Source organism: Acanthochromis polyacanthus, chromosome 4 (genome assembly GCF_021347895.1).
Source record: "Acanthochromis polyacanthus isolate Apoly-LR-REF ecotype Palm Island chromosome 4, KAUST_Apoly_ChrSc, whole genome shotgun sequence".
Lineage (NCBI taxonomy): Eukaryota > Metazoa > Chordata > Actinopteri > Pomacentridae > Acanthochromis > Acanthochromis polyacanthus.
The window spans coordinates 6,938,720-6,965,167 of record NC_067116.1 but is presented as its reverse complement, the minus strand read 5'-3'; the positions used below and the strand labels follow the sequence as shown (position 1 = coordinate 6,965,167).

General features: G+C 39.5%; 1 protein-coding gene across 1 annotated transcript; it reads right to left on the bottom strand.

Annotated features, from left to right (window-relative positions):
• Positions 1–40: 40 nt before the first annotated feature.
• Positions 41–26,447, bottom strand: actl6a (actin-like 6A). Its single transcript, XM_051947763.1, is given in 16 exon segments — positions 41–575; positions 3,165–3,216; positions 3,218–3,247; positions 3,343–3,425; positions 3,427–3,444; positions 6,761–6,841; positions 6,936–7,050; positions 7,566–7,627; positions 7,767–7,856; positions 7,931–8,037; positions 9,865–9,959; positions 10,100–10,197; positions 10,411–10,511; positions 18,149–18,323; positions 22,084–22,160; positions 26,302–26,447. Coding segments are annotated over 16 exon segments (1,290 nt in total). The 5' UTR covers positions 26,327–26,447; the 3' UTR covers positions 41–494.
• Position 26,448: the final 1 nt, after the last annotated feature.

Sequence of the window (26,448 nt, the reverse complement as noted above, 5' to 3'; positions counted from 1 at the left end):
AGAAGAGAATTTAAACTCATGAGGCCGTTCAATGACAAAATCCTTTAACAAAAAAAAAGACTTTATTTTAAAAGATCACATGTAGCTGATGACGAGCAGAGTGAAAATTAAATACAGGTTTATTGAACACGCCCGTAAACAAAGGCAGGAAGCTCTGTTTACGATGAGTTTACTCACTACACAGAAACAGAAGAAGGCTTATGAACAAAAGACCGAATTCACCCTAAACTGAAAGCTCAATCCTCCAGATCCACTCAACGTTTGCCTCGTCTTCACAGATCCCGTCCAGCTACTTCTAATTTCACATGTTGTGTTTTTCCCCAGTGTGATCAGAAACGTTTTAATGACACTGATAAGGCAACAGACTTCCAGACGGGTATATGAACAGTTTAAAAAAAATAAAAAATCATACAAAACAAGAGTGAGGTGTTCCTGAGTCCGAGGTGAATCGTCATGACGGTGATGTGCAGGGCTGTCGGGGGTTTAATGTCAAATCAAGGGCACTTCCTGTCCACACACTGCTTTCCTCCCTCCTCGTACTCCTGCTTAGAGATCCACATCTGCTGGAAAGTTCCCTGGAAAAAACAAAGTGTTTTTTTTTACTGGAAATAAAAGTTGTAGAGGACATGTAGATATTTAAAGTTCTCATTTACAAAACAGAAGACTGAGTGCAACAGGAAGTGAGGTCATTCCATGTAAAATCAACCGAATCGGAAAAAGTTCCCATCTGACCTCCTCAGAAGCAGCTGATTCTTTATCTACAGTAACTTTAGTGTATTTAATGTCAAGTTTTACCTTCATACTATGAATATTTTCAGAGTTACGGGCACTTGAGGTAGATGAAGGTGGGTGGAAATGATTATTTTTTCCATTATATTTGAGTCTCATAAACTTCATAAATGGTTGGAAGACACATTCTGCACGGTGAAACATGAAAACGCCTGCATTAGTAGAGTTTATTAAAAACTAAGAGGTGAAATATTTTCAGTTAGCAACCGTGGGCATGTTGTTCAAATTTTGATGCGCTAGAATGATTCTGTTTTTTTTAATTATGCGTTTTGATAATTCTAGTTTTATTGTTATTTATCATAGATCTAACTTAAATTTGACTTCTTAAATGTTGTTTGTTCTGTGGCGCTGCTGGACCTGAGGACAAACATCATTTCCTCCTGTTTTGACAATGACAATAAACTGAAGCACAGCAAATAAACACGTGAAGTTTTAGGGCTGAAAAAACCACATTTGAGTTCTGTTCAAAACTGCAACCAGATCAGTTTTACATCCATCCAGGTGTCACGGTCTAAGATGGAATCTGTTTATCGTTCAGTTTCTGTATAATCACACAGTACAAAAAATATGAGACACAAAATGACACAAACAGGAAAGTGGATGAAAATTAGGAAAAACACTAACAAAATGACCACAATGAGAAAAAATACTGTCACAAAGATACACAAAATGATGTAATGACAGAAGAAAGAGAAAATGACAAAGAACCACTTTTGACAGTCAATGATTATGGGATGTAGTTTGAACAGTAAAACTGCAAGCAGTTTAATGTCTCTGACACAGAGTCCGAGAAACAATCATTGCTACCCTGGATGTGTTTCTGTTTTCTGATCATTCACCAGAGAAAACTCTGAAGGATGGTTTAGTGTTTCTTGTGGTCATTTAGTGTCTTTTCTGACCACAAAAACCACAAGTGGCTGACAGTCCCTGACAGTGAACACGGAGGTGGCAGTGGAATAGTATGGGGCTGGAGAAAACGAAAGTTTAGGGGAAAACTTAAGGGGCGGTTTGGTGTTTCTGTGGTAGTTCTGTGACTTTTTGTGCTTATTTTGTGTCATATTGTGGTGGTTTGTGTGTTTTGTGGCTTATTTTTGTGTGTTTTGGTGTCTTATTTTGTGTCTCTTTGTGGTGGTTTGTGGTTTTGTGCTTATTTTGTGGTCTATTGGTTGTGGTTTTGTGGTGCTTTGGTATTTATTTTGTATCTCTTTGTGGTGGTTTTGGTGTTTATTTTGTGCTTATTTTGTGTCTATTTGTGGTGCTTTTGGTGTTGTATTTTGTGTGTTTATTTTGTGTCTCTTTGTGGTGGTTTTGTGTGTTTTGGTGTTTATTTTGTCTCTTTGTGGTGGTTTTGTGTGTTTTGGTGTTTATTTTGTGTCTCTTTGTGGTGGTTTTGTGTGTTTTGGTGTTTATTTTGTCTCTTTGTGGTGGTTTTGTGTGTTTTGGTGTTTATTTTGTGTCTATTTGTGGTGGTTTTGTGTGTTTTGGTGTTTATTTTGTATCTATTTGTGTGGTTTTGTGTGTTTTGGTGTTTATTTTGTGTCTATTTGTGGTGGTTTTGTGTGTTTTGGTGTTTATTTTGTGTCTCTTTGTGGTGGTTTTGTGTGTTTTGGTGTTTATTTTGTCTCTTTGTGGTGGTTTTGTGTGTTTTGGTGTTTATTTTGTGTCTCTTTGTGGTGGTTTTGTGTGTTTTGGTGTTTATTTTGTCTCTTTGTGGTGGTTTTGTGTGTTTTGGTGTTTATTTTGTGTCTATTTTGGTGGTTTTGTGTGTTTTGGTGTTTATTTTGTTCTATTTGTGGTGGTTTTGTGTGTTTTGGTGTTTATTTTGTGTCTATTTGTGGTGGTTTTGTGTGTTTTGGTGTTTATTTTGTGTCTATTTGTGGTGGTTTTGTGTGTTTTGGTGTTTATTTTGTCTCTTTGTGGTGGTTTTGTGTGTTTTGGTGTTTATTTTGTCTCTTTGTGGTGGTTTTGTGTGTTTTGGTGTTTATTTTGTATCTCTTTGTGTGGTTTTGTGTTTTTGGTGTTTTTTGTTCTTTGGTTTGTGGTTTTATTTTGTCTCTTTGTGGTGGTTTTGTGTGTTTTGGTGTTTATTTGTGTCTATTTGTGGTGGTTTTGTGTGTTTTGGTGTTTATTTTGTGTCTATTTGTGGTGGTTTTGTGTGTTTTGGTGTTTATTTTGTCTCTTGTGGTGGTTTTGTGTGTTTTGGTGTTTATTTTGTGTCTCTTTGTGGGTGGTTTTTTGTGCTTATTTGTGTCTATTTGTGGTGGGTTTGTGTTGTTTTGGTGCTTATTTTGTGTCCATCTTGATCTCTGATCTTTCTCAGTGATATCAATATAAAAACCCTGAAGGTAAAACAAATATTTTGTGTGTGTTCTTACGAGTGAAGCCAGGATGGAGCCTCCTATCCAGGCGCTGAAGCGACGCTCCATGTGGTGTTGTTGCGATCAGCTTCAGCCTCATACTCTGAAAAAAACAGACATGTTTAACTCTGACACTAATAAACAAATTAAAAACCACACTGATGTTTACATGTAGAACAGTAGCTGCGTTTTGTACTCACCGGAAGGAGTTTTCTGTGACAGTTCTCTGTTCAGTCGGTCGGTGAAGCCCTGGATGAGCGTGTTTCCTCCGGTCACCACCCACGCTGCCGTACAGACCCTGAAGTAACACCACAACATGCAGGTTAACAGTTCAGTCTGCCACCACTACTACTAATACTACTACTACTACATCTACTGCTCAGGCTGATTAGAATATTTTTTAAATTGTATATCAAAAGGGCAGCTCCGTCGGGGATGATGTGCTGTGACTTTTGGCAGTGATTTGTCGTACGTTTGTGACAAAATTAATAAAAAACTGGGTTCAAAGTCCCCATTGGATATGAATGGACTTCTCCTAAAACCAGCCACGTGTGGAACCGTGCAGCTCTGGAAGATTTCACACTACAACATTCATTCAAAGTTTAAATAGTTCACACGGCTTTCGATGTTAGTCATTTAAATCATTTATGGTTTTTAAACAGTCGCAGTTTTTGAATTTGGAAAACTACACTTTTCTTTCCGTTACAGTGAGTGGCATCAGGAGTGAAGAGATTTTTAAAAATTTATTTTATTTTTTTTAACAGGCGTTCAAACCCGCCAACTCTCAGTGACGACGTGCTGCTCATTTCCACTTCAACTACATCCTTTCTTATTATATATCAACATTTTTTTTGCACTACTATTAACTCCACTGGTCAGTTTTACTATTGTGCACAACTTGAACCTTATCCTTTTTCTGCTGCTGTATATTTTGAACGGTACTTTAACTCATTTAGAGCAACTTTAAATAATATGTAGAACATGTAACCAATATAGAGCAATAATATCAAACTTTAATTAATATAGAGCCATTTTAATTCTGCACACGACCGTTCAAATGGTTTGGGTTCAGTTAGTAATGTCCTTTTTGAAAGAAAATCTTTCTTTTCAATGAAGATACCATTAATGAATGATAAATCCAGTGTAGACATTGTTAATGTGGTAAATGACATTCTATCTGGAAACGGCTGATTTTTAATGGAATATCTCCACAGGGGTACACAAGGGCGTCAGTTTGTTTTTAAAAGTGGGGGGGATGGAGACCACAGCACTTTGAGAAAATGTCGAAGAACGGCCGGCAAAATGCCACAAGCTGGGCTCAAACTCACAACCACTGCACCACAGGCGGAGGCTTAACCTGTTGAGCTATCAGTATATTCACCTATTCAGCTTCCACCCATTTTCCAACGGGCGGGACTTCCTGTTTTTGAGTAGCACTTCCGGTAACTCGGTCATTGCAGGTGTTTACAACTGAGAAAGTGATGTGGGAAGAAACGAAAACCTCTTTAAAAAACAGAAATGGATCAAGTCTACCTCATCCGTGACTATTACAGAGTGGGAGGATGACATGAAAAAGTGGCCACAAGTCATGTATGCGATATTTTTAACTATATCGTGTTGTCTCTTGGCGTTGATCGCTCGGCTATGAGGAATTATAAGAGCACTGAAGCCTATCAATATTTGCACAGTGGTAAGTCGGCGCTGTTCTGTTACATCAAGAACGGGAATATACGTTTCTTAAAGCTAATGTCAGCCCGAGTCAGGCTAGTACCTCCTCACACATGGCGTGGGTGTTGGTGACAGCTGATGGAGTGATGGAGACCACAGGATACTCCTGTATCGCTGGGTTGGGACGGTCCTGCAGTCATGCTGCTGCAATATTATGGAAGGTATGTTGATTTGAATAAAGCTTTATTTGATTCATGTGTATACGATGTTGTTGTGCAAACGGAGGTTGTTATTGTCATTTCTGAAACAGCTCCTGCGGTTTACTGTGTTATTAGCCCTGTCACAAGCTAATGCTAATTCCCTGGAGCAACAAAAAACTGATTCTGACCAAACCGCAGTCATAACAACGTTTCAAAATAGTAGAGAGTATCTTTTTACCTCACTGATGGCATAGCTAGGTCTTTAGTGGAAACTGAACTTTGGTAGAATCGCTGTAGCTGCGCTGACAGTGACCGATGCAAGCTGTGTGTTTACATAGCCATGAGCTGGTCCGCAGCATTCAGATCTAACCTTTCCGTGCTCTAAACAATTCTGAGAGAGAGAAAGCTTCATCTTTCCCCAGTTGTTGTGGCACCCACGGACAGCGCAATTGATGCCAAACATGTTAAAAATCGCTTAAAAGAACAGTTAAAAGTAGCTACAGTAGCGAGAGGACTCGATGTTGTTGTAGTGCGAAGACGCTCAACCGGAAGTCGATCTCAAAAATGGCGCCGCCCTGCCTCACTTCCTGAATAAGGTGAATACAGGTAGAGAAGTCTGTGGGCCGTTATAGTACTAATTCTCCCGGGCCGAAATTTTGCCCCTGCACGCTTCTGGCCGGAGCTTCCACTTGGCACGGGCGCAAATTTAGCATCTGCACATTTTTTTTTAACCTCACGAAGGTGTGCTGCGTGTCTGTGCAACTCTCGGCCGAGTGCAGATGGTGCGTTCAGGAGCGTCGGAATTTTCTTTACTGCTGAAAATAACTGGGTTTACAACGGCTTACATGTGAAGAATTTGAATGTGTTGGAGACAAAATGACCCCTGACAAAAAGTGGGGGGGACACGTCCCCACCGTCCCCCCTAACTGACGCCTATGGGGGTACAGAGGAACATTTCCAGCAACCATCACTCCTGTGTTCTAATGCTACATTGTGTTAGCTAATGGTGTTGAAAGGCTCATTGATGATTAGAAAACCCTTGTGCAGTTATGTTAGCACATGGATAAAAAGTGGGAGTTTTCATGGAAAACATGGAATTGTCTGGATGACCCCAAACTTTAGAACGGTCGTGTATACTTTTAATGTGTACTTCTATATTCAACACATACCTACTATATCCTAAATCTGTGCTGAGCAAATTGCAGTGACATTTTGTTGTGTGTGCACTTGTTGCATAATGAACCAGACGAGCCCTCAGTAGAGGGCAGAACCACGCCTTCTACTGGTGAAAACCTTGTCCTCCCTATACAAATGATGCAATATGTATCAATTTTGATCATCCTACGTATCTCCCTTCCTACTTGATCTGCTGACCTGTAACTCCACAACTGAGCAGGGGACCTTAGACTGATCTTCAGTGCCAAGTTTGATCATCCTGACTTCAGCAGTTGCAGAGATATCGGACCGGACACAGCCACATACATACATACATACATACTTACCCAGCCAGATACCGCAACGAATGCAATAACCACGCCGACGTACCCATCGGGCGTGGTTAATAACAATGAAGTCTGTCTGAAGCTAATCAGGTTTTGGGGTTCAGAAGGTTAAACTCATCTAAATTCTTGCCCCAGTAAAAGAACTGTGTCCATTAAAGTGTTCAAGACAGTCTCAATCTATCGAAATTTGTTCCCTTCCTGCTGTTTTCAGACACTTGAGTTTGAAAAACACGCAGAAACTCACCGGCCGGATGTCGATGTCACACATCCCCACGCTGGTTGTTACCACGTGACCGACTCCTAGCATGGTGTTTCCAGACAAACCCTGCAGGTGATCAGAACAAACAGACCATTCACTGAGCACACTTTAGCCACTGTTTTGCTCTCTAACGGAGGATGCTCATTTAGCCAGGGCACACCTTAGCGTTCGACGGGTCAAACAGCCCCTCTGGGATCTTCAGCCTCTCAGCCCCGAAGTCACAGTTGTAGCCGTTGGGAAGCTCGTAGTGGACGGTGGGCATCTGGGCAGCGACTCTGAACAAACACAGATTCAGAACCAGGAAGTCAAGTGTTTCAGCATGCTACCACCTTTAACCCTCCAGTCATCCTTCGGGTCAAATTGACCTGTTTTAAAGTTTTAAAAATGTGGAAAAAATGTATATATTTTCACAGTGAAAACTTCCACATTTTCAAAATTGTTTTAGGAATTTTTTGAACATTTTTTGGTGGAAAAGAAACAAAAAAAATGTTTAAGAACATTCAGAAAAAATCAACCAAAATTCAGTGAATTTCGCTGTCAAATTTGGGGATTTTTAATTTGAAAAATAAACTTTTGAGGGAAACTTTTCAGGAATTTTCTTCCTGAAGATTTTGCAAATTTTTATACATTAGGGGAATTTTTTTCTGAATTTTTGGGCTTTTTTTTAAACAAGGCAACAACATTTTTTGGTAAGGACAACACAATGATTAAAAGATGGTTAATTTTAGCACACAAACCTCCACAGAAGCTGTAAGATGAAGCGATAACAGCTGTCTAAATGTTGTCTTACTGTTCGTCGTACGGTGAGTCTGACACCTGCAGCACTGAAGCCTGGAAGTCCTGAATCACACACTGCAAACACAGAAACACATGAGTTCATTCAATACATGCAAAGAAAAGAAATGGCTTCATTAAATATACTAAAGTCATTGTATTCCGAGAAGGTGGCTGATTGATTTTTCATGGATCGATCCAAGACTTTGCTGCTCACATTACACATGTAGTTGTGCCAAGATCGAGTGACTTGAGGTAGTTTCTCCTTTTTCTTCCAGCTGGCTGTGGATCCTTCTCGCACTGGATCCTGTAGAGACAAAAACACTGTTTGACTGCTCTGAAGAAACGATAAAAAAATCATGTGAAATGATGTAGTCTTACCTTTGATGCGATCATGTAGGGGGGGATTATTTCAACGCCTAACTCTTGAAATAACTCCCTACACTGCATGCTCATGAAGTCTCCGGCCAGGGGCGATTTGACGATGCCTGGTGTCAGAGGAAAAACAAAACAAACTCAGTCCAGATCAAAGAAAATCTATAAAGCACATTTAGAGAGGCGAGAGGGTCTAGATTTAAGAGCAAATCTTTATCAATTTCTTCATTTAGACACTCATTTATCCCGTCTCATCCTTATAAATAACCCCAATCTGTCTTTATTGACACACAGATTTGACTTTTTCATTCATTCTTGCATTTTTGAAATGTCTAAAATCACTTCTTCTTTTGGAACACTGCGCCTCTGAGTCGTGAGGTCTTTGGATTAAACTACTATCACTACGGCGTTTGGATTTGCGGCATCAAAATCCTTTTTCCTGCATGTCTGGCCAAGATTTAGGGATGCTTTATGCTCCGACTAATTCAGTGAGTAAAACATTGATACTTTACAGCAAGATTTGGCTTCATTCTGAAATGTAACTTGAACCTGTTGCACGAACTATTTTCGATCGTAAAAGAACATCTAGGTTTTATATAAACATAATGTTAGCAGAAACCTGTATTAAATCATCATTTACAGGAGCAATGAGCTTCATTATCTGGGTTAAAATGTTTGATTCAACCAGCAGATGGCAACAAAAGGCACAGAAAAGAAGCACCCGCAGTCTGCTCCATGAATATTTGGACACTTTTCACTATTTGAGCTTTGTATAGCACCACAATGGGTTTGTAACGAAACAATCAAGACTTTCAGCTTTAATTTGAGGCCGGTTGCATCCACCACACTTGTTTTCCATGGTCTTCCAGGTCTCTTGCTGAGATCACCAGGCCGTTCTTTCTTTTTAAGAATGAACCAAACAGTTGATTTGGGACACCTGATGTTGCTGGCGTCTCTCTGATGGGTTTGCTTGGATTTTTCAGCCGAGGGATGGCTCGCTTTACTGATAACTGACAGCCCTTAGGGCTTCATATTGAGAGATGACCTCACAAGAGGAGTATACTATGAAGCCAATTTAACATATTGAGGCTTTCTTTGTGTAATTTGGGTCGACCAAAACTAAAGCATCAGTCAGAGTTAACGGATATCACAGAGGTAGTTACGGACTTTCTTTGTCAAAATGTTGCAATTCCTCCCTCGTTCACCTGATTTGGATGCAACTACCTTCAAATTAAAGCTGAAAGTCTGTCCTTAAAGCACATCTTGATTGTTTCATTTCAAATCCGTTGTGGTGGCGTACAGAGTGGGTGTAAATTCCCAAATATTTTGGATATTTAAGAGTTAACACAAGAATCTTAATGCACTCAAATTAGGTTGAACTGCCTCAAAAATGATCACAGAATGGTTCAAAACTTTTCCAAAATAATTTAAACTTGTCTAAAATGACTCAAAATTGATCCTAAATGACAAAAACAACTGAACAGCCTTGGTGGAGTACTGCGCTCTCTGAGTGCTTTTCTTGTTTTTACATTCGTTCAGACGGAAAAAGCATCTTGTCAATAAAATCGTGGCCATTTTTTCATATTTCCTTAACATTTTGAAGGATCAATCCAAATTCCCAAATATTTATGGACCTGACTGTATGTTAACTTAAGCCAGAGGCCAGACTGAGATGGTTTGGACGTGTAGAGAGAAAGGATAGCGCATACATTACTAGAAGGGTCCTAGAGGAAGACCAAAGAGGAGATCTATGGATGTAGTAAAAGAGGACATGAAGTTAGTAGGTGTGAGAGAAGAGGATGTAGAGGACAGAGTTAGATGGAAGCAGATGATTGGCTGTGGCGACCCCTGAAGGGAAAAGAAGACTGCATGTAAACTTAATAACATCTGCAGGTTTGTTCCAGCTAATTCAGCTGTAAATATTTAGAATAACTGCCCACCTTGCTGCAGGACGTAGCCGTCATGAACTGGAATTGCTGTGGTGTGTGTGGCTCCACTGTCCAGAACCAAACCTGTGGACCGACCGTTGGCAAAGCTAGGAAAGTTCAAGTAAAGGAAATATCTCACAGCTCACATTTTGTCATCACCACGATTTATCAAACAGCATGGTGATAATCAATTAAACCATTTGTCAGTTTTTGTTCCCCCCAGATGAGATGAAACAGTGAAGGATACGCAGACAGCACGGCTGATTTGCAGAGGAAGAAGGCAGGAATGTTGTAATGCTCAAACATCAACTCTGTTAGCTTCTCTCGTTTCGCTCGCGTGTTCCACTGCAAACACAAAACAGAAGTTACAACAAATCACTGTCGGCTACGCATAAACTGAGATCCAGCACAGGAAACAAACGCTCCACTCCAGATCCTTGCGTCAGCGCGCCTTGATTACGGCTAAAAACAAAGAGCATCTCAAAGGTCAGTGACGCTTTAAATCACAGACTCTGTCTGGCCTCAGTCGCAGAGGACTCCAAACAAAAGCTAACTCACCGACGCTTCTGACATGAGCACTGGATGCAGGCTGGGCTCAGACTTGAAGTGCATCTTGTACGTGTGATCCAAAATGGCCTGGAAGCTGTCCCAGTCCTCAACTGTGGGCGAGAAAGGAAAGAAAACAAGGGCAGTGCTCGTTAACTGTCAAATCAGGGGTCAAAATGTGTCCAGAACAGAATAGAATAGAATGTGCTTTACTGTCATTATACAGTGTATAACGAGATTGGAGGGCTTCTCCTACTGAGAATGACTCAAAACTTGTCTGACATAATTGAAACTTGTCCAGAATCACTCCAAAATTGGGCAAAATTACAAAAAATTGTTTAAATAGTGAAAAAACAAGTGAACATATGAGTATTCATGCACTCAAATTTGGACAAAATTCCTTGAGAATTGTCACAGAATGACTCAAAACTTGTCCATAATAATTCAACCTCATCAAAAATGACTGAAATTTGTCCAAAACAACTAAAACTTTGCCTAAAATGAGAAAAACTTGTGTAGATTGTCCAAAATGAGTTGAAGACTAGCTACAAGAGTCTGCATGCACTCATCTTTTGCCAAAATGCCTTGAAAACTGTCACAGAATGACAGAAAATGTGTCCAAAATAATTGAAACTTTTCAAAAATGACTAAAATATTTGTGTAAAATGACAAAAACTTTAAATTGTCCAAAATGAGTCAAAAACGAGCTGCAACAGTGAACACAAGAGCCTTCAGGCACTCAAACTAGGTCAAACTACCTGGAAAAGACAAGGAGTCAAACATGAATTCAAAGATATTCGAAATGGCTCAAAATTTGTCCAAAATAATTAAAACTTTTCTAAAATGTCCCAAAATTTGTCCAAAATAATTAAAACTTTTCTAAAATGTCCCAAAATTTGTCCAAAATACTTTAACTTGTCTAAAATTACTCAAAATTTCTCCAAAATTATCAAAACCTCTTTAAATTCTCGAAAATGAGCTGCAACAGTGAACACAAGAATGTTCATGCACTCAAATTTGGACACAATGCCTTGTAAAGTGTCACAGAATGACTGAAAACCTGTCCAAAAATAACTTAAACTAGTTTAAAATAACTAAAATTTGTCCAAAATGACCCACAATTTGTACAAAATGGAAAAAAAAAAACTTGTTTAAATTGTCCAAAATGAGTTGAAAACTAGCTGCAAGAGTGAACACAAGAGTCTTCATGCACTCCAACTTGGACGAAATGCTTTGAAAAGTGTCACAGGATGACTTATACCTTGTCATAATAATTTAAATTTGTCTAAAATGACTCAAAATTTGTTCAAAATTACAAAAACTTTTTCATATTGCCCAAAATAAGTTGAAAACTGGCTGCCAGAGTGAACACAAGAGTCTTCATGCACTCAAACTTTCCATCCATCCATTCTCTATACACCGCTTTATCCTCACTAGGGTCATGGGGGGTGCTGGAGTCTATCTCAGCTGACTCAGGTGAAGGCAGGGGACACCCTGGACAGGTCGCCAGTCTGTCACAGGGCTACATATACAGACACACAATCACACTCACATTCAACCCTCGGACAATTTAGAGTAACCAATTAACCTCAGCATATTTTTGGACAGTGGGAGGAAGCCGGAGTACCCGGAGAAAACCCATGCAAACTCTATGCAGAAAGATCCCAGGCCCAGGCCGGGATTTGTTGCAAGGCGAAAGTGCTAGCCACTACACTACTGTGCAGCCCTGCACTCAAACTAGTTTCAAACTAATTAAAATGTGTTAAAAATTGCTCAAAATTTGTCCAAAATGACTCAAAATGTGTTCAAAATAACTTAATCTTGCCTAAAATGACTCAAAATGCACCTATAATGACAAAAAATTATCCAAAATGTCAAAATTGTGTTTAAATTCGTCCAACGTGAGTTGAAACCTGGCTGCAAGAGTGAACACAGGAGTCTTCATGCACTCAAACATGAACAAAATGCCTTGAAAATTGTCACAGAATGACTCCTAAATGTAAAGGTACTGTATGTTTTTGGTCAAACAGTTGAAAAAAGATAAAAACAAACTCCTCATCATCTTCTTCTTCTTTTCCCTTCAGGGGTCGCCACAGCGAATCAATTGCCTCCATCTAACCCTGTCTGCTGCATCCTCTTCTCTCACACCAACTACCTTCATGTCCTCTTTAACCACATCCATAAACCTCCTCTTTGGTCTTCCTCTAGGCCTCCTGCCTGGCAGTGGGAAACTCAGCATCCTTCTACCAATATATTCACTCTCTCTCCTCTGGACACGTCCGAACCATCTCAGTCTGGCCTCTCTGACTTTATCTCCAAAGCCTCTAACATGTGCTGTCCCTCTGATGTACTCATTCCTGATCCTATCCATCCTGGTCACTCCCAGAGAGAACCTCAGCATCTTCAGTTCTGCTACCTCCAGCTCTGCCTCCTGTCTTTTCCTCAGGGACACTGTCTCCAGACAAAACAACATGGCTGGTCTCACCACAGTTTTGTAAACCTTTCCTTTCATTTTAGCTGAAACTCTTCTATCACACATCACACCTGACACTTTTCTCCAGCCGTTCCAGCCTGCCTGTACACGCTTCTTCACCTCTTTTCCACACTCTCCATTGCTCTGGACTGTTGACCCTAAGTACTTAAAATCCTCCACCTTCTTGATCTCTTCTCCCTGTAACGTCACTCTTCCACTTGGGTCCCTCTCATTCACACACAGATACTCCGTCTTGCTGCGGCTAACCTTCATTCCTCTCCTTTCCAGGACAAACCTCCACGCCTCTAGCTTCTCCTCCACCTGTTCCCTGCTCTCACTACAGATCACAATGTCATCTGCAAACATCACAGTCCATGGAGACTCCTGTCTAACCTCGTCTGTCATCCTGTCCATCACCATAGCAAACAAGAAGGGGCTCAGAGCTGATCCCTGATGTAGTCCCACCTCCACCTTGAACTCCTCTGTCACACCTACAGCACACCTCACCACTGTCTTACAGTCCTCATACATGTCCTGCACCACTCTAACATACTTCTCTGCCACTCCAGACTTCCTCATACAAAACCCCAGTTCCTCTCTGGGCACCCTGTCGTAAGCTTTCTCCAGATCTACAAAGACAATGCAGCTCCTTCTGAGCTTCTCTGTACTTCTCTATCAACATCCTCAAAGCAAATATTGCATCTGTTGTTCTCTTTCTTGGCATGAAACCATACTGCTGCTCACAGCTGTTCAAAAAACAAACTCCTCATCTAGTTTTCAGAAATGTTACGCAGTTGTTGATGGAAGCTTGCATATCTTCTCTGGGTGTATTTCTACATTATTTGCAGCTACGGATCACAGAAAGCGTTTATCTTTCATCGTCGTCATCTCGGCTGGGTCAGATGGCGGAGAAATTAGAGCGGCGAGGAGTTTTTTTAGATAATTATTTGAGCACCAATGTTCCAGGTCAGCCCACTCAGGAGCCGGCGGTCCCACGGTGCTGTTCTGCTGCAATTAAGATCCGTGTCACGCTCGTCTCTAAATAGCCTCACAGCCAAACTCCACCGGACCAGATTGTGACGAACGTCATCGGCTGGGTCAGAGCGCTTCCTTCATACCCGCCGTAGAAATACTGATGAGGTGAAATCACACTCCATGGTAAAATGTTGGTAGTTGTGGCTATAAAAGCTTTGGATGGTGCCGAAACCATTAGTGAACTAGTTTAACAGTTGATTTATAGACTTTGCTGCAAATAACAATGGTTTATTATTAATTAACCTGCTAATTCTATTCTTGATTAATCATTCAAACTTTTAAGAAAAGGTGAAAAAATGGCCAAAAATTTCATTTACAAATTGCATGCTTTGTCTGATCAAATGCAAAAATGAAAAATAACTAAATATATTCAGAAAAATCTGAAAAATAAAGCAAATTAGAACGAGACAGCATTCAATTTGTTAATAAAAAAGTTTTTTTAAGTACCAAAATAAAACACTCTGATGAATGTTTAAGCAATTTTACCAATAAAGATGGATTTTGAACTATTGGACAAGTCGTACAGCTGAATTTTTCAATAAACATTTAGTGCAAATTGACAGATTAATAAAGTAATCCACAATCCAATGTTTTTGTTTTTAATTACTCTGCCAATTATATTCTCGATTAATCATTCAAAATGTTAAGAAAGGGTGAAAAAATGACCATAATTTCATCTACAAATTGCTTGTTTTGTCTGATCAAATGTAAAAAAAAAAATACAATAAGCTAAATATGTTCAGATAAGTGAGAAAAATAAAGCAAATTAGAACTAATAAGCAATAAGTTGGTCATTTAAAAAAAGCTCTTTCTCAGTACTATGAATAAAACACTGATAAATGATGGACTGATTTTTTTTAATGGACCATTTAGTGTAAATAAATAATTGATGAATTGAAAGAATAATCCACAGATTGGTCTATAACTCAGAGAACCATTAGTACCAACAGTTATTTGTTATTAAATAGGAAACACGGAAGGATTTAGCAAAGTATAGTTGAACAGATTAGAGGAAAAACGCAATCATAGTTACAGAAAACAGGAAAAAAACACAAAGTAGAAAATCTGAGACTGCAGCAAATAGACATTACAAGAACCTGAGCTACCAGAAAATACAAAAAAAATACATCCCAGTTGTGATTATTTAGGGTAACATCGCCGGTTAATGAGGGTTAATTCAGCACTGAGGGCAGCTCTGGAAAATCTGACCCACATTCAGATGTTTAGACATGAAAAAAAAAATCAAGAAATTAAAACTACTAAACGTACAAGATGATAAACCACAGACGGAGAGGGGGCTTCAATCAAGACGACACTAGACGGTCCATGATAATGAGTCGCTTTGGGCCTTAAATAATTTCATTAATATTCATGAGCATCATCTGTATGTCAGTCGGGGTTGTGATGAGCTCAGCCGTCACGCGGAAACGGGCTAATTATGAACGTGGATCACGCTGGTTGGATTATAAATATTCATCCAACCTATGTGCTGTATGTTCATATTTACAATGCTTTTCAGCAGCAACAGTAGAAGATGAAAAGAGCAGGCAGCACATTATACAGCTTTGGACATAATGATCACACCACCTGTTGTATTCTTTATACAGTCCACACAACACTGATCATGTATCCATCCAAAAGACATGAAAAACAGCTCAACATAATTGAAGATGTGCGGTAAATTATGCTTAAAATATGGTGTATTGAAACTGTAAAAATGTTCATAATTGGAAGAGTGAACACACAAGTCTTCATGCACTCAAACTTAGCTAAATGCTTCGAATATTGTCCAGAAGGACTCGAAGCTGGTCCAGAATTAACTAAAATGTGTTCAAAATGGCTTAAATTGGTCTAAAATGACTCAAAACTTTTCTAAAAAAACATCCAACATTTGTCCAAATGAACTATAAATTTTTCCAAAATGGAAAAATTTGTTTAAATTGTCCAAAATTATCTGAAAACTAGCTGGGAGAGTGAACATAAGAGTCTTCATGCATTTAAATTTGGCCAAAATACCTTGTAAATTTGTCCAAAATGGCTATAAATTTGTGTGAACTGACAAAAACTTGTTTAAATTCTCCAAAATACATTGAAAACTAGCAGCAAGAGTGAACACAAGTCTGCACTCAAGTCATGCACTCAAACTTGGAAGAAATGGCTCAAAATCTGTCTACAATGACTCAAAACTTGGCCAAAATAAATAGGTGGCTTGCAAATGATGTCACATCCGCCTCATTACCTAGTATGCATATCATGAAGTGGTGGTCAGCGGAGCTGATTGCTGACTGCAGCGAGTGTGGCTAACATTCACTCATCGGTCAAAAATGCCTTTTGCGTGTGTTGTTTTAGGTTGTTCTAATCGATCAAATCGCGAAATCGTGAAGAGATTAAAAAAGGGCCTCGCACTAAGGATTTTACAAAAAGACGCAGAGAAAAATGGCTCGCTAACATTTCCTTAAGTTCGAAGGGAGCGGAGTCAAAGAATGCCAGAGTCTGTGGCGATCACTTCATTAGAGGTCAGTGAATTATTATGATATACATGCTTAGAGCCTTTCTGTGTTGGTTTTAAGACCCATTCTTTAAAGATTGGTAACACTAACTACCCACTTAACAAGCTAATGTTCGCTGTTTTTAACTTGTTTACTGTCACAAAACTGTCACATTGAAGGATTATTTACCCTGCCATGCAGTCGCAGTGCGCGGTTATTATTTCTCCATCTTCTTTTATCAACAACCAGATATGAGTTGGTGTTTCTGATAAACATTACGAATGTTTCACCTGAAAAGAACAGCAGAAACACGTTTTAGCATCCACCGAGCTAACACACCTAGCAAGTACAAGTTTACATAAATCGTTACTTACACGGCTTTTTAATGATGCAGGATTTGTCTTTCAGGATCTTAACTCTGACTTCTTTAACCCATCCACAGACAAAGAAATTGTATGAATCCATGCTTTTCCAAGCCTTCATTTGTTTAGCAGTGCAAAAGCTTGTTTGTAGCACCAGATAGTTTGAGATATCAGTGAACTGAACTGGCGGACATTTTTCCAACTCGTAGGTCAAATCCTTCGTGGATAATAGGGCTGCATCTAACGACGCGTCGACGAGTCGTCTGGGCACGATATGTCATCAAAAGCGCAATGCAACAGAAATTCCCTTCCGACCGGAGCACGGAACAGGGACAAACGTCGGCGCTGCATCGTGCATATATAATGTATGCACGATACAGCACGGACGTCCGCGTTTAGATACAGCTGTATAGTAAACGCTGACATCCATGTTTACGATAGAACGCGGACATCCGCGCTGCAGCGTGCATACATAATACATGCACGATGCCGCGCCGACGTTCGTCCGGTCGGAAGGGAATTTCTGTTGCATTGCGCGCTCACTTCCGCTTTTGATGACGTATCGTGCTCAGACGACTCGTCGACGCGTCGTTAGGTGCAGCCCTAGTGGTTAACGCATACGGATCTATGCCATCACAAAATTTGAGTTTTTTGATGTATCGAGTTTGAGAATTAGAATCTAAAGCACGAAAATACTCCGAAAAACAGTCGCGTTTTCCTTGCTCTGCGGCGGCCATTTTGGTTGGCCTGACCACCACTTCATTAACCGGAAGTGAATGCCACCGCTAAAGTCACGTTTGCAAGCCACCTATTAAATTTGCCTAAAATAACAAAAAATGTCTCTGAAATGACTCAAAATTTGTCCAAAATGAGCTGCAAGAGTGAACACAAGAGTCTTCATGAGTTCAAACTTGGCCAAAATGTCTTGAAAATTGTAAGAATGACTCAAAAGTAGTCCAAAATTAATTAAAAGGTTTTCAAAAGAGCTCAAAATGTGTCCACAACGACTTAAAACTTGTCCAAATTTCATCCAATTTAAATGTGTCTAAAATGACTCAAAATTTGTCCAAAATTAGTTTAATACAAGTCTTTATGCACTCAAACCTGGTCAAAATGTCTTGAAAATGGCCACACAATGACTCAAAACTTGTCCAAAATAACTAAAAATGTGTTCAAAGTGACAAAAATGTGTTTAAATTGTCCAAAATGAGTTGAACACTAGTTGCAGAGTGAACACGAGGACCTTCATTCACTCATACGTGGCCAAAATGCCTTGAAAATCGTCCAGAAGGACTCAAAACTAGTCCAAAAATAATTAAAATTTGTCCAAAATGACAAAAACTGCACAGAGAAAATCTGTTTTTAAAACCACCCATTAGTTGAGCACTCACTCATGCCGTTCTTGAGCGGAGACATGACCTCCATGTTCTCCCGGGGAACCCTCAGCTGGTTGGTGTCGATGTAGTACGTGGTGCCGCTCTGCTTGCCCTTGTCTCCGTCCGTCTCCATCGGCGTGCTGCCATCTTCTCGGTCAAGAGTCACACCTATTAGTGTGGGGAAATCCGCCTGACACACAAAATAAAAACAACAACAACGCTGCTTAAAACACATTCTCACAACTCACCAACATCCGCTCCTTTACTGAGTCATAAAAACTCAAATTCATCTTTCTCACAAAGCCATAAAGTCCCACTTTTATGAAACACAGAGGTGTTGAAATGTGAAGCAACACTCATCTGACTAATGAGGAGACACGTTACAAAACTCTAAAAAGTACCTGAGTTGAATCTGCTATTGACCAAGAGGCTGTAAAACCTTTGGAAACCATCACTGAAGCAGTTCAACAGCTGATTTAAAGACTTTAATTCAGCTGCAAATGTGGAAAATTTTTGTTATCAATTAATCTGCCAAATATATTCTCGTTAAATCATTCAAAATGTTAAGGAAAGGTGAAGGAATGGCCATGATTTCATCTACAAATAGACTGTTTTGTCTGAATAAATGTAAAGAAAATTAAATATATTCAGAAAAATAAAGCAAATTAGAACTATGAAGCAATAAATCAGTTAATAAAAAGTTCTTTATCAGTACCGAAATAAAACATTTTTATGAATATTGAAGTTATTTTTTAACATTAAAACCTCTCCTCATACTGACTAATGAGGAGACACGCTACAACTGTTTGGAAACTTTAAAAAGTACCTGATCTGAATCTCTGAAATTTTAGCTGCTATTGACCCATTCGTTGTGTAAAAACATCATCTGCACATCGAGCTGCGACGACTCGTCAGGAGGGGTTTTCCAGTGCAGAAGCTCAGATCAAAACATTTGATATCACAATGGCATTTTCTCGTGGGAATCTGATATAAAATCTCAAGGTTGGACAATAATTCAATTGATCATGATTAAGTGCGACTGCATTTACAACAGATGTGGACAAATACTTGTGTGGGATGGATGGAGGGGAAAGGGGTCAGAACAGGGCAGAAACCTGATGGAAGTACGTCACAGCAAAAACTGCAAACAAGGTTCTTTGTCTTTGTAGAAATTATGAATTGCGACATTTTTCTCAGAATTCCTACTTTGGTAAACAGCAGGTAAGGTGTGTGAAGAGTTTAGTCTGATGCAGTAAAACACGCACGGTGGAAAAAACAGATTGTAGTAAACATCAGCTTCACAATTTATGTGATTTTCAGCCTTTATGAAAATTGTCGCTTTTCTATTTATCGGTTAACTGCTGTCAGGATGCTGCTTTGTGCGTCTGGCTGTTGATCCACTGAGGTTGTGTGAGGCAGAATTTCCTGAAGGGACGGTAAATTATATCCTGATTAGGGACTAGGGCTGGGCGATATGGCCAAAAAATAAAATCTCGATTTTTTTAGTCATCTTGGACATCATGATTTTAATCGATTTTTGTCGTTTCTTTGCGGTCTGTTTGCTATGACTAGTCCTAGCCATGCTGCACTCCCGTAGCTGCAGCACTCTTCCCATTCTTTAGGATGCCTCTGCTGGAGGTGCTGAAAGAGGTTAGTTGTGCTGCTACTCTTCGTTTTCACAGTACTTTTGCAAACCTTGCACGACTGTAGTTTGCTCTGTGTCAGTCTTGTCAAAGCCAAACCACTTCCATATAATCGATGTAACATGAGGCCCTTTTCTTGCGACCAACTCTTCATCTGCTGTTCTGTCCGCCATGACGGGGGTGTGAGTGTTTTGGCGGAAGGAGATGAGAGGCGGAAGCAAACGCCAGTACACAAGTCGTGAAAGGCAGAAGAAGAATCTGTATTGTTATATATTTAAGCTCACCTCGATTTTACGATTTGGCAAATTTTCAAATCGTCAGGTTTTAAAAAGGCGAATTAATCAAATTAATTTGATTTATCGCCCAGCCCTATTAGGAACAGATTGATTATCATGTCCAGTATTTGGCATTTCACTGTACAATTCTACAATCCTTCAATTTCATTTATCAGCCTTAATCCAAAGCAACATACATCTGAGAGTAAATACAACACAACCAAGGATCTAGTCAGGAGAAAACAACCTGTGGTGTCTACAGGCAGTGCAGATTTAACAGGATTTTTGATTGTCTGTATTGTTATTTTGTTGGTTGATTATTAGTAAAATAAATGCTAATGGTCCTGGTCTCTGAGACTTGCTTCCCCAGCTTCACAAGCTGCTTCCTGTCAGACAGAAAGTCTGTGATCCATCTGCAGGTGGAGGCAGGCACTCTCAACTGGAGGAGCTTGTCCTGGAGCAGGGCAGGGATGACTGTGTTAAAAGCAGAACTGAAATCCACAAACAGGATCCTGGCGTAGGTTCCTGCTGAGTCCAGGTGCCGCAGAATGAAGTGGAGAGCCAGGTTGACGGCGGCGTCTACAGACCTGTTGGCTCTGTAGGCGAACTGCAGGGGGTCCAGAAGAGGGTCTGTGATGGCTTTTATGTGAGGAAGCACAAGGCGCTCAAAAGACTTCATCACCACAATGGTCAGAGCGACAGGTCTGTAATCATTAAGTCCAGTGGGTCTTGGCTTCTTCGGGACAGGGATGATGGTGGAGGTCTTGAAACAGACTGGAACGTGGGATGTCTCCAGTGATTCATTAAAGATGTCAGCGCAGACTGGAGACACTTGATCAGCACAGTGTTTCAAGGTGGAGGGGGAGACAGAGTCAGGTCCTGCAGCTTTGCGGGGCTTCTGCCTCTCTCCTGTATAGTGAGCTGGGTCTCTGGGCTGGGGGGGTCTGGAGTGTTAGACTGTGGGGGGCTCTGAGCTCCTGCTGGGGTTTGGGGTTTGGCACCAGTGTGAAGAGGTGGGCTGGAGGTGTGAGGTGGGGGGATGGGGTCGTCAGCTGACCATTGCCTTTCAAAGCGACAGTAGAACTCGTTCAACTGGTTTGCCTGGTGCAGGTCGTTGGTGGAGTGGGGAGACAATGGCTTGTAGTTGGTTACTTTTTGCAAGCCTTTCCAGACACAAACGGTGTCGTGAGCAGAGAACTGTTGTTTGAGTGTCTCTGCATACTGCTGCTTAGCAGCTCTCACTGCTTTGTCAAACTACGCTTAGCTGCCCTGAAGCTGTCTCTGTCCCCACTTCTGAACGCCCTTTCCTTCTCCAGCCTGAGTGTCCTGAGTTTTGCGGTGAATTGTGGTGGTTTTGCGGTAAACTGTTGTTGTATTACCAGTAATTTAAACTGAATTCTTCCTTCACATACTGGACATTTTCAAATGGTTATAGTTAGTAATTAAAAATACTTTTTGATCATTGAAGGAAAACTTAATTCTTCATGGACTCAGAAATGTCTCATCACTCCTGTGTTCTAATGCTACATTGTGTTAGCTAATGGTGCTGAAAGGCTCATTGATGATTAGAAAACCCTTGTGCAGTTATGTTAGCACATGAATGTGAAAGTGTTTTTATATTGTTTTGATGGCTGAAACCGGGACCAGGGTCCAATTTCATATTGTTTCATGTGCAAATGTGGAATGATATGACAATAAAGAACATTTTGACCTTTGAAAATGAAATTGTCTGGGTGACCCCAAACTTTTGAGCAATAGTGTATAAACTGTGGTATGTCCACACAGCCAAACTAACTTCTGCTATTCAGACTCCACAGCCGACATTTCATTTCATTCACACAATCCACATCTTCACCTGAATGGCAGAAAAAAAAGAAAGAACTCCAGAACGATCTGCACTTAATTTGTGCCGGCTGTCTCCAGAGTGACGGCCCTCATTTCTCGACACCGGCGTTCCCCCAGAGGGAAGATGAAGATGCACGGAGGAAGCAAAGACACATAGTTAATCAGGTCACCTCAGCGATCCACTTACCTTGGGACAGTCTTCCCCTGCGTAGCCGGCTCTCACGGAATAAGAACCGATGTCAAACACCAACGCTCCCACCTCATCTGCACAAACGACAAAGGAAACAATTTGACTTCAACTGTAAAATTGAATGAATGCAATTATGCAACAATACACAGGTCAGCTCGTGATAGCTGTTTTTCTCAACAAATAATGTATGTAGTTTGAAAGATGCAATGAAGTTAAATTAGGGCTGTAAAATGACACTTCATTTATTTTTTGCAATAATCTGGTATGTAATTTGTTTTTCTCTTCAATTTTCCTCATATTGTACATCACAAAAGAACATAAAAGCATGGACATTTACACCTTAACAGCACTTTAAATATGAACCACAGAAAACTAAACTGCTATTATTCTGTTTTTGTGGCACTTTTTGGCCTACAGTGATAACGATATTTTTGTGATGCCTCTTAAGTGAACACCATAACAAGTGGCCTTAAGTCCAGTAAGAAACCGATGAAAAGTCTGAACTGTTTTCCACATTAATTTACACAAATAACTAAATTTTAAACTCCCTTATTCATATTGAATTGAACTGAATATCCATGGTTCGGACATGTCCAGAGGAGAGAGAGTGAATATATCGGTAGAAGGATGCTGAGTTTCCCACTGCCAGGCAGGAGGCCTAGAGGAAGACCAAAGAGGAGGTTTATGGATGTGGTTAAAGAGGACATGAAGGTAGTTGGTGTGAGAGAAGAGGATGCAGCAGACAGGGTTAGATGGAGGCAATTGATTCGCTGTGGCGACCCCTGAAGGGAAAAGCCGAAAGGAAAAGAAGAAGATCCTTCATTCGTGCCACAAGGGGAAATTTGCAACGTCACAGCAGCAAAATGACAGTAAGAAAAGCAAGAAAACACAACTATAAATTAAAGAGGTGACGTATACACATTATATATGCAATACAAATAAGAAAAACAGATGAACACAAGGATACTGAGACGCTAAATGAATTGCACTTTGGTTTATTACACAACCAGTTGATATCTGAACACCTCGAATTAAAACTACAGCTTCAAAAACAGTGCTGGTCTATCAAATAAATGTTTTATTTTTCCCACTTTGATACACTTTAGCATAAGGAAATAGCATACCAGTTGGTAAAATGATAGTAAATCGATTATAACTAGCAATAAACTGCAATAACTTATTAAACAAATCAAACAATTCTGATGCTACACATTCATTTATTGCGGGTTTCTCAGCCAATGCTTACTATATTTTAAATATCAGGAGAAAATACAGCATTTGGAGAAGAATGCACATCACTTAGAGGTAATTCTATACTGCAAGTTAGATTGTATATTAACTGCTTTTATCTTAATGTATATTCTTCCTTCAAATATCACTAATTTGCTGCACAGATTGATGAAACAACAATGTCATATCCAGTAATTGTTTTAGCATCATTAACTAAATAGGTTAGTTAGAATGTTTTATTGCACCCAGCTGTGTCCAAGGAATAAATAAAACAATAATGTAAATGTCCAATCTAGGGTAAAGTTATCTTTCCTACTGACAACAGCACAAATGAGAGATTTCTCTCAAGTATTTAGAGCAGCTGATTAACTTGATACCCCAGATCTGATGGATCAATTTCATTCACTCTAAAATCCAAGTGTCAGTGAATGCAACTAGAGTAAGCCAGTGCAAATGAAAGCAGCACGATGACTCTAACGGCTGTGTGTAGCAGCAGTCAGTCAGCTGTGGATCAATCCATAAACTTCACAAGAATTAAACAATTTGCATACCTTTATTTTGGAAAGAGTTTGGTTTAATTTGTTGCTTCCAGCTGTTTGTAGGAGTCTTTCCTCTGAGTTTATTAATTAGCCGTAGCATAAAACAGCTCCTGGACTAATGTGAACTTCTCCCAAGTGAGAGAGGTACACACATTTATGCACTACACAACTGAGCAGCAACTTAATTTATTACTTATAATTGTAAATTCACCTCAGGACTCAAAACTAGTCCAGAATTAATCAAAAAGTGTTCACAATTTGTCCAGAATGACTCAAAATTTGTCCAAAATAATAGAAACTTGTCTGAAATCACTCAAAAATAGTAGAAAAACAAGTTGAAAACTAGCTGCAAGTATGAACACAACAGTTTTCATGCACTCAAACATAACCAAAATGCCTGAAAAAGAAAGACTCAAAAGAAGTCCAAAATTAATTTAATGTCTTCAAAATGGCTAAAAGTTTGTCCACAATAACTCAAAACTTGTCCAAAGATTTTGTCATTTTAGACAAAACAACTGAGCAGTAACTTAATTTATTACTTATAATTATAAATTATCTTCAACATAGATACAAGATCAGTCAGGATTTAACAGAAGGTCACACTGAGTCAGAGTTTGTCAGCTAAATCATTTGTTAGAGCTGAACCCTGACCTCCATCACATCAAAACATTATATTTCTCTAAGAATCTAATCCATTCAGGGAAGTCTAAATACACTTCTGTTACATCACGTTTTCTTTTGAGGAAGATTTTTCCGTTTCACAGCAGAATGTTTTCTGCAGTGACATTGTTGTGTATAAATATGCATTACAGCTCTCCAATTATCAAAGCAAACACACCAAAGTGTTGCAGAGTCGCAATGAAAATACATTTTACTGAAGCATCATTGACTGTAGTTTGGGTTTTTTGGTCCTCTTGGTTTTGTTTTTGGTTGTTAGCGTAAATAATTCAGCTTACGTAAGACGTTTGCTTTTGATTATACTTATTTCTCTGATTTAAGTAGTACTCATTTCCCCTTTAACCTCCTGGCTCTTGTACTGTGGTAAAGCCCAACCTTTCTAATAAATCGTTGCCTATCACTCCAGAACACAGTGTCTATACTGTTTTGTTTTTTTTTTAGTTTCACACCGACAACCCTGTATGGCTGGGTCAAAACACAATCTATCATCACACAGACAGAAGTTTTTTAATATCTATGTAATAACCTATGCATGTTTAGCCTGTAGAGGAACTTTTCCCTCGCAAATATTCAGGATCTTCTCTTCTTGTGGGCAGTTTTAAACAATGGCCTCTCTAAAAACCAAAACTGTGAGTGTATTAGTTTATGTACATCAGATAACTCCAAGCATTAACTCCAAATTTTGAAAAAATAAAGTATATATCATCACTAGATTCCTTAACTCTCATGCTGACACAGTTTCCAAGTCAACTCTATACTAAAATAACTTAATAGAATTCCTGAACATCAGTTATTAGTTGTTGTGCCACCCCAAGATTTCCGATTTCTCCTGTCGGCCAACAGTACGAAAGTGCTCTGTAGGCGCCCCTGTCTTAGACATGTGAATGCTAGCAGAAAGGAAAAATAGTCGCAAATGTTACATACTTTACGTTAAATATGATTTGTTTTCAAATCATGTGATAAAGATTTTGGACAAGTATCTGTCACTGGGTACAAGTTTGGAATAAATCTAGACATGTTTCAAGTCATTCTGGATATTTATTTGAGGCATTTCAGACATGTTTTATGTAATTTTGTATAATTATGAAGCATTTTGTTCATATATTAGACTGCTTTTAACTGTATTTAAACTATTTAACATGTTCAGTAATTTCTTTCTCACTTAGAATATATTTTGTCATTTCTGACAGATTTTGACTTATTTTGGACAATTTTATTCTAATTTTTGAAAATTTTATGGTCACTTGGAACAAATCTTCGTAATTTGGGGCAATTTTTACCTCAACATGCACACTTTTGGGTCAGTGCGGACAGTTATAAACTAATTTTAGACCATTTTTGAGTTATTTCAGACAAGCCATTTAACTGAAATCTCATAATGCTCCAAGAATTGATGCTCTTTTAGCAACCTGTGAAATCATGAGGAACTTTACAACGTTGTATTTACCGCTAAACAAACTGAACGGGACGTGCTCATAAGCTCGCCAAGCCCACTTTCATTCATTTCGCCGCTAGCTAGGGATGCTTAGCATAACTGTAGCATGAACTGAGCGTTAGCCACATGATGATGAGGTGCTTGAAGTCATAATAAACGCTTATAAACTTAAACTCGTGAAGATTATAACTAATCGCAGCGCTAATGTACCTTTAGTCTACAACGGAGCTAAGCATTAGCACAGCTAGCATAGCCGGCTAACTACGAAGCTGGCTAAAGCTACAGAACGTGGACCGCAGTTTAAATTAATTTTAATCATTAGGTAACACTCACCGCCTCCGTACACTCCACCACTCATCCTCTACGGAATAACAACGGCAGCTTTCTAAATATAAATTATTACAGCAGGAGCACAACCGCTAAACGGTGGACCACAACAAAGGGAAGCTGTTAGCATGGATCAAGCTAACACAGCGGCGC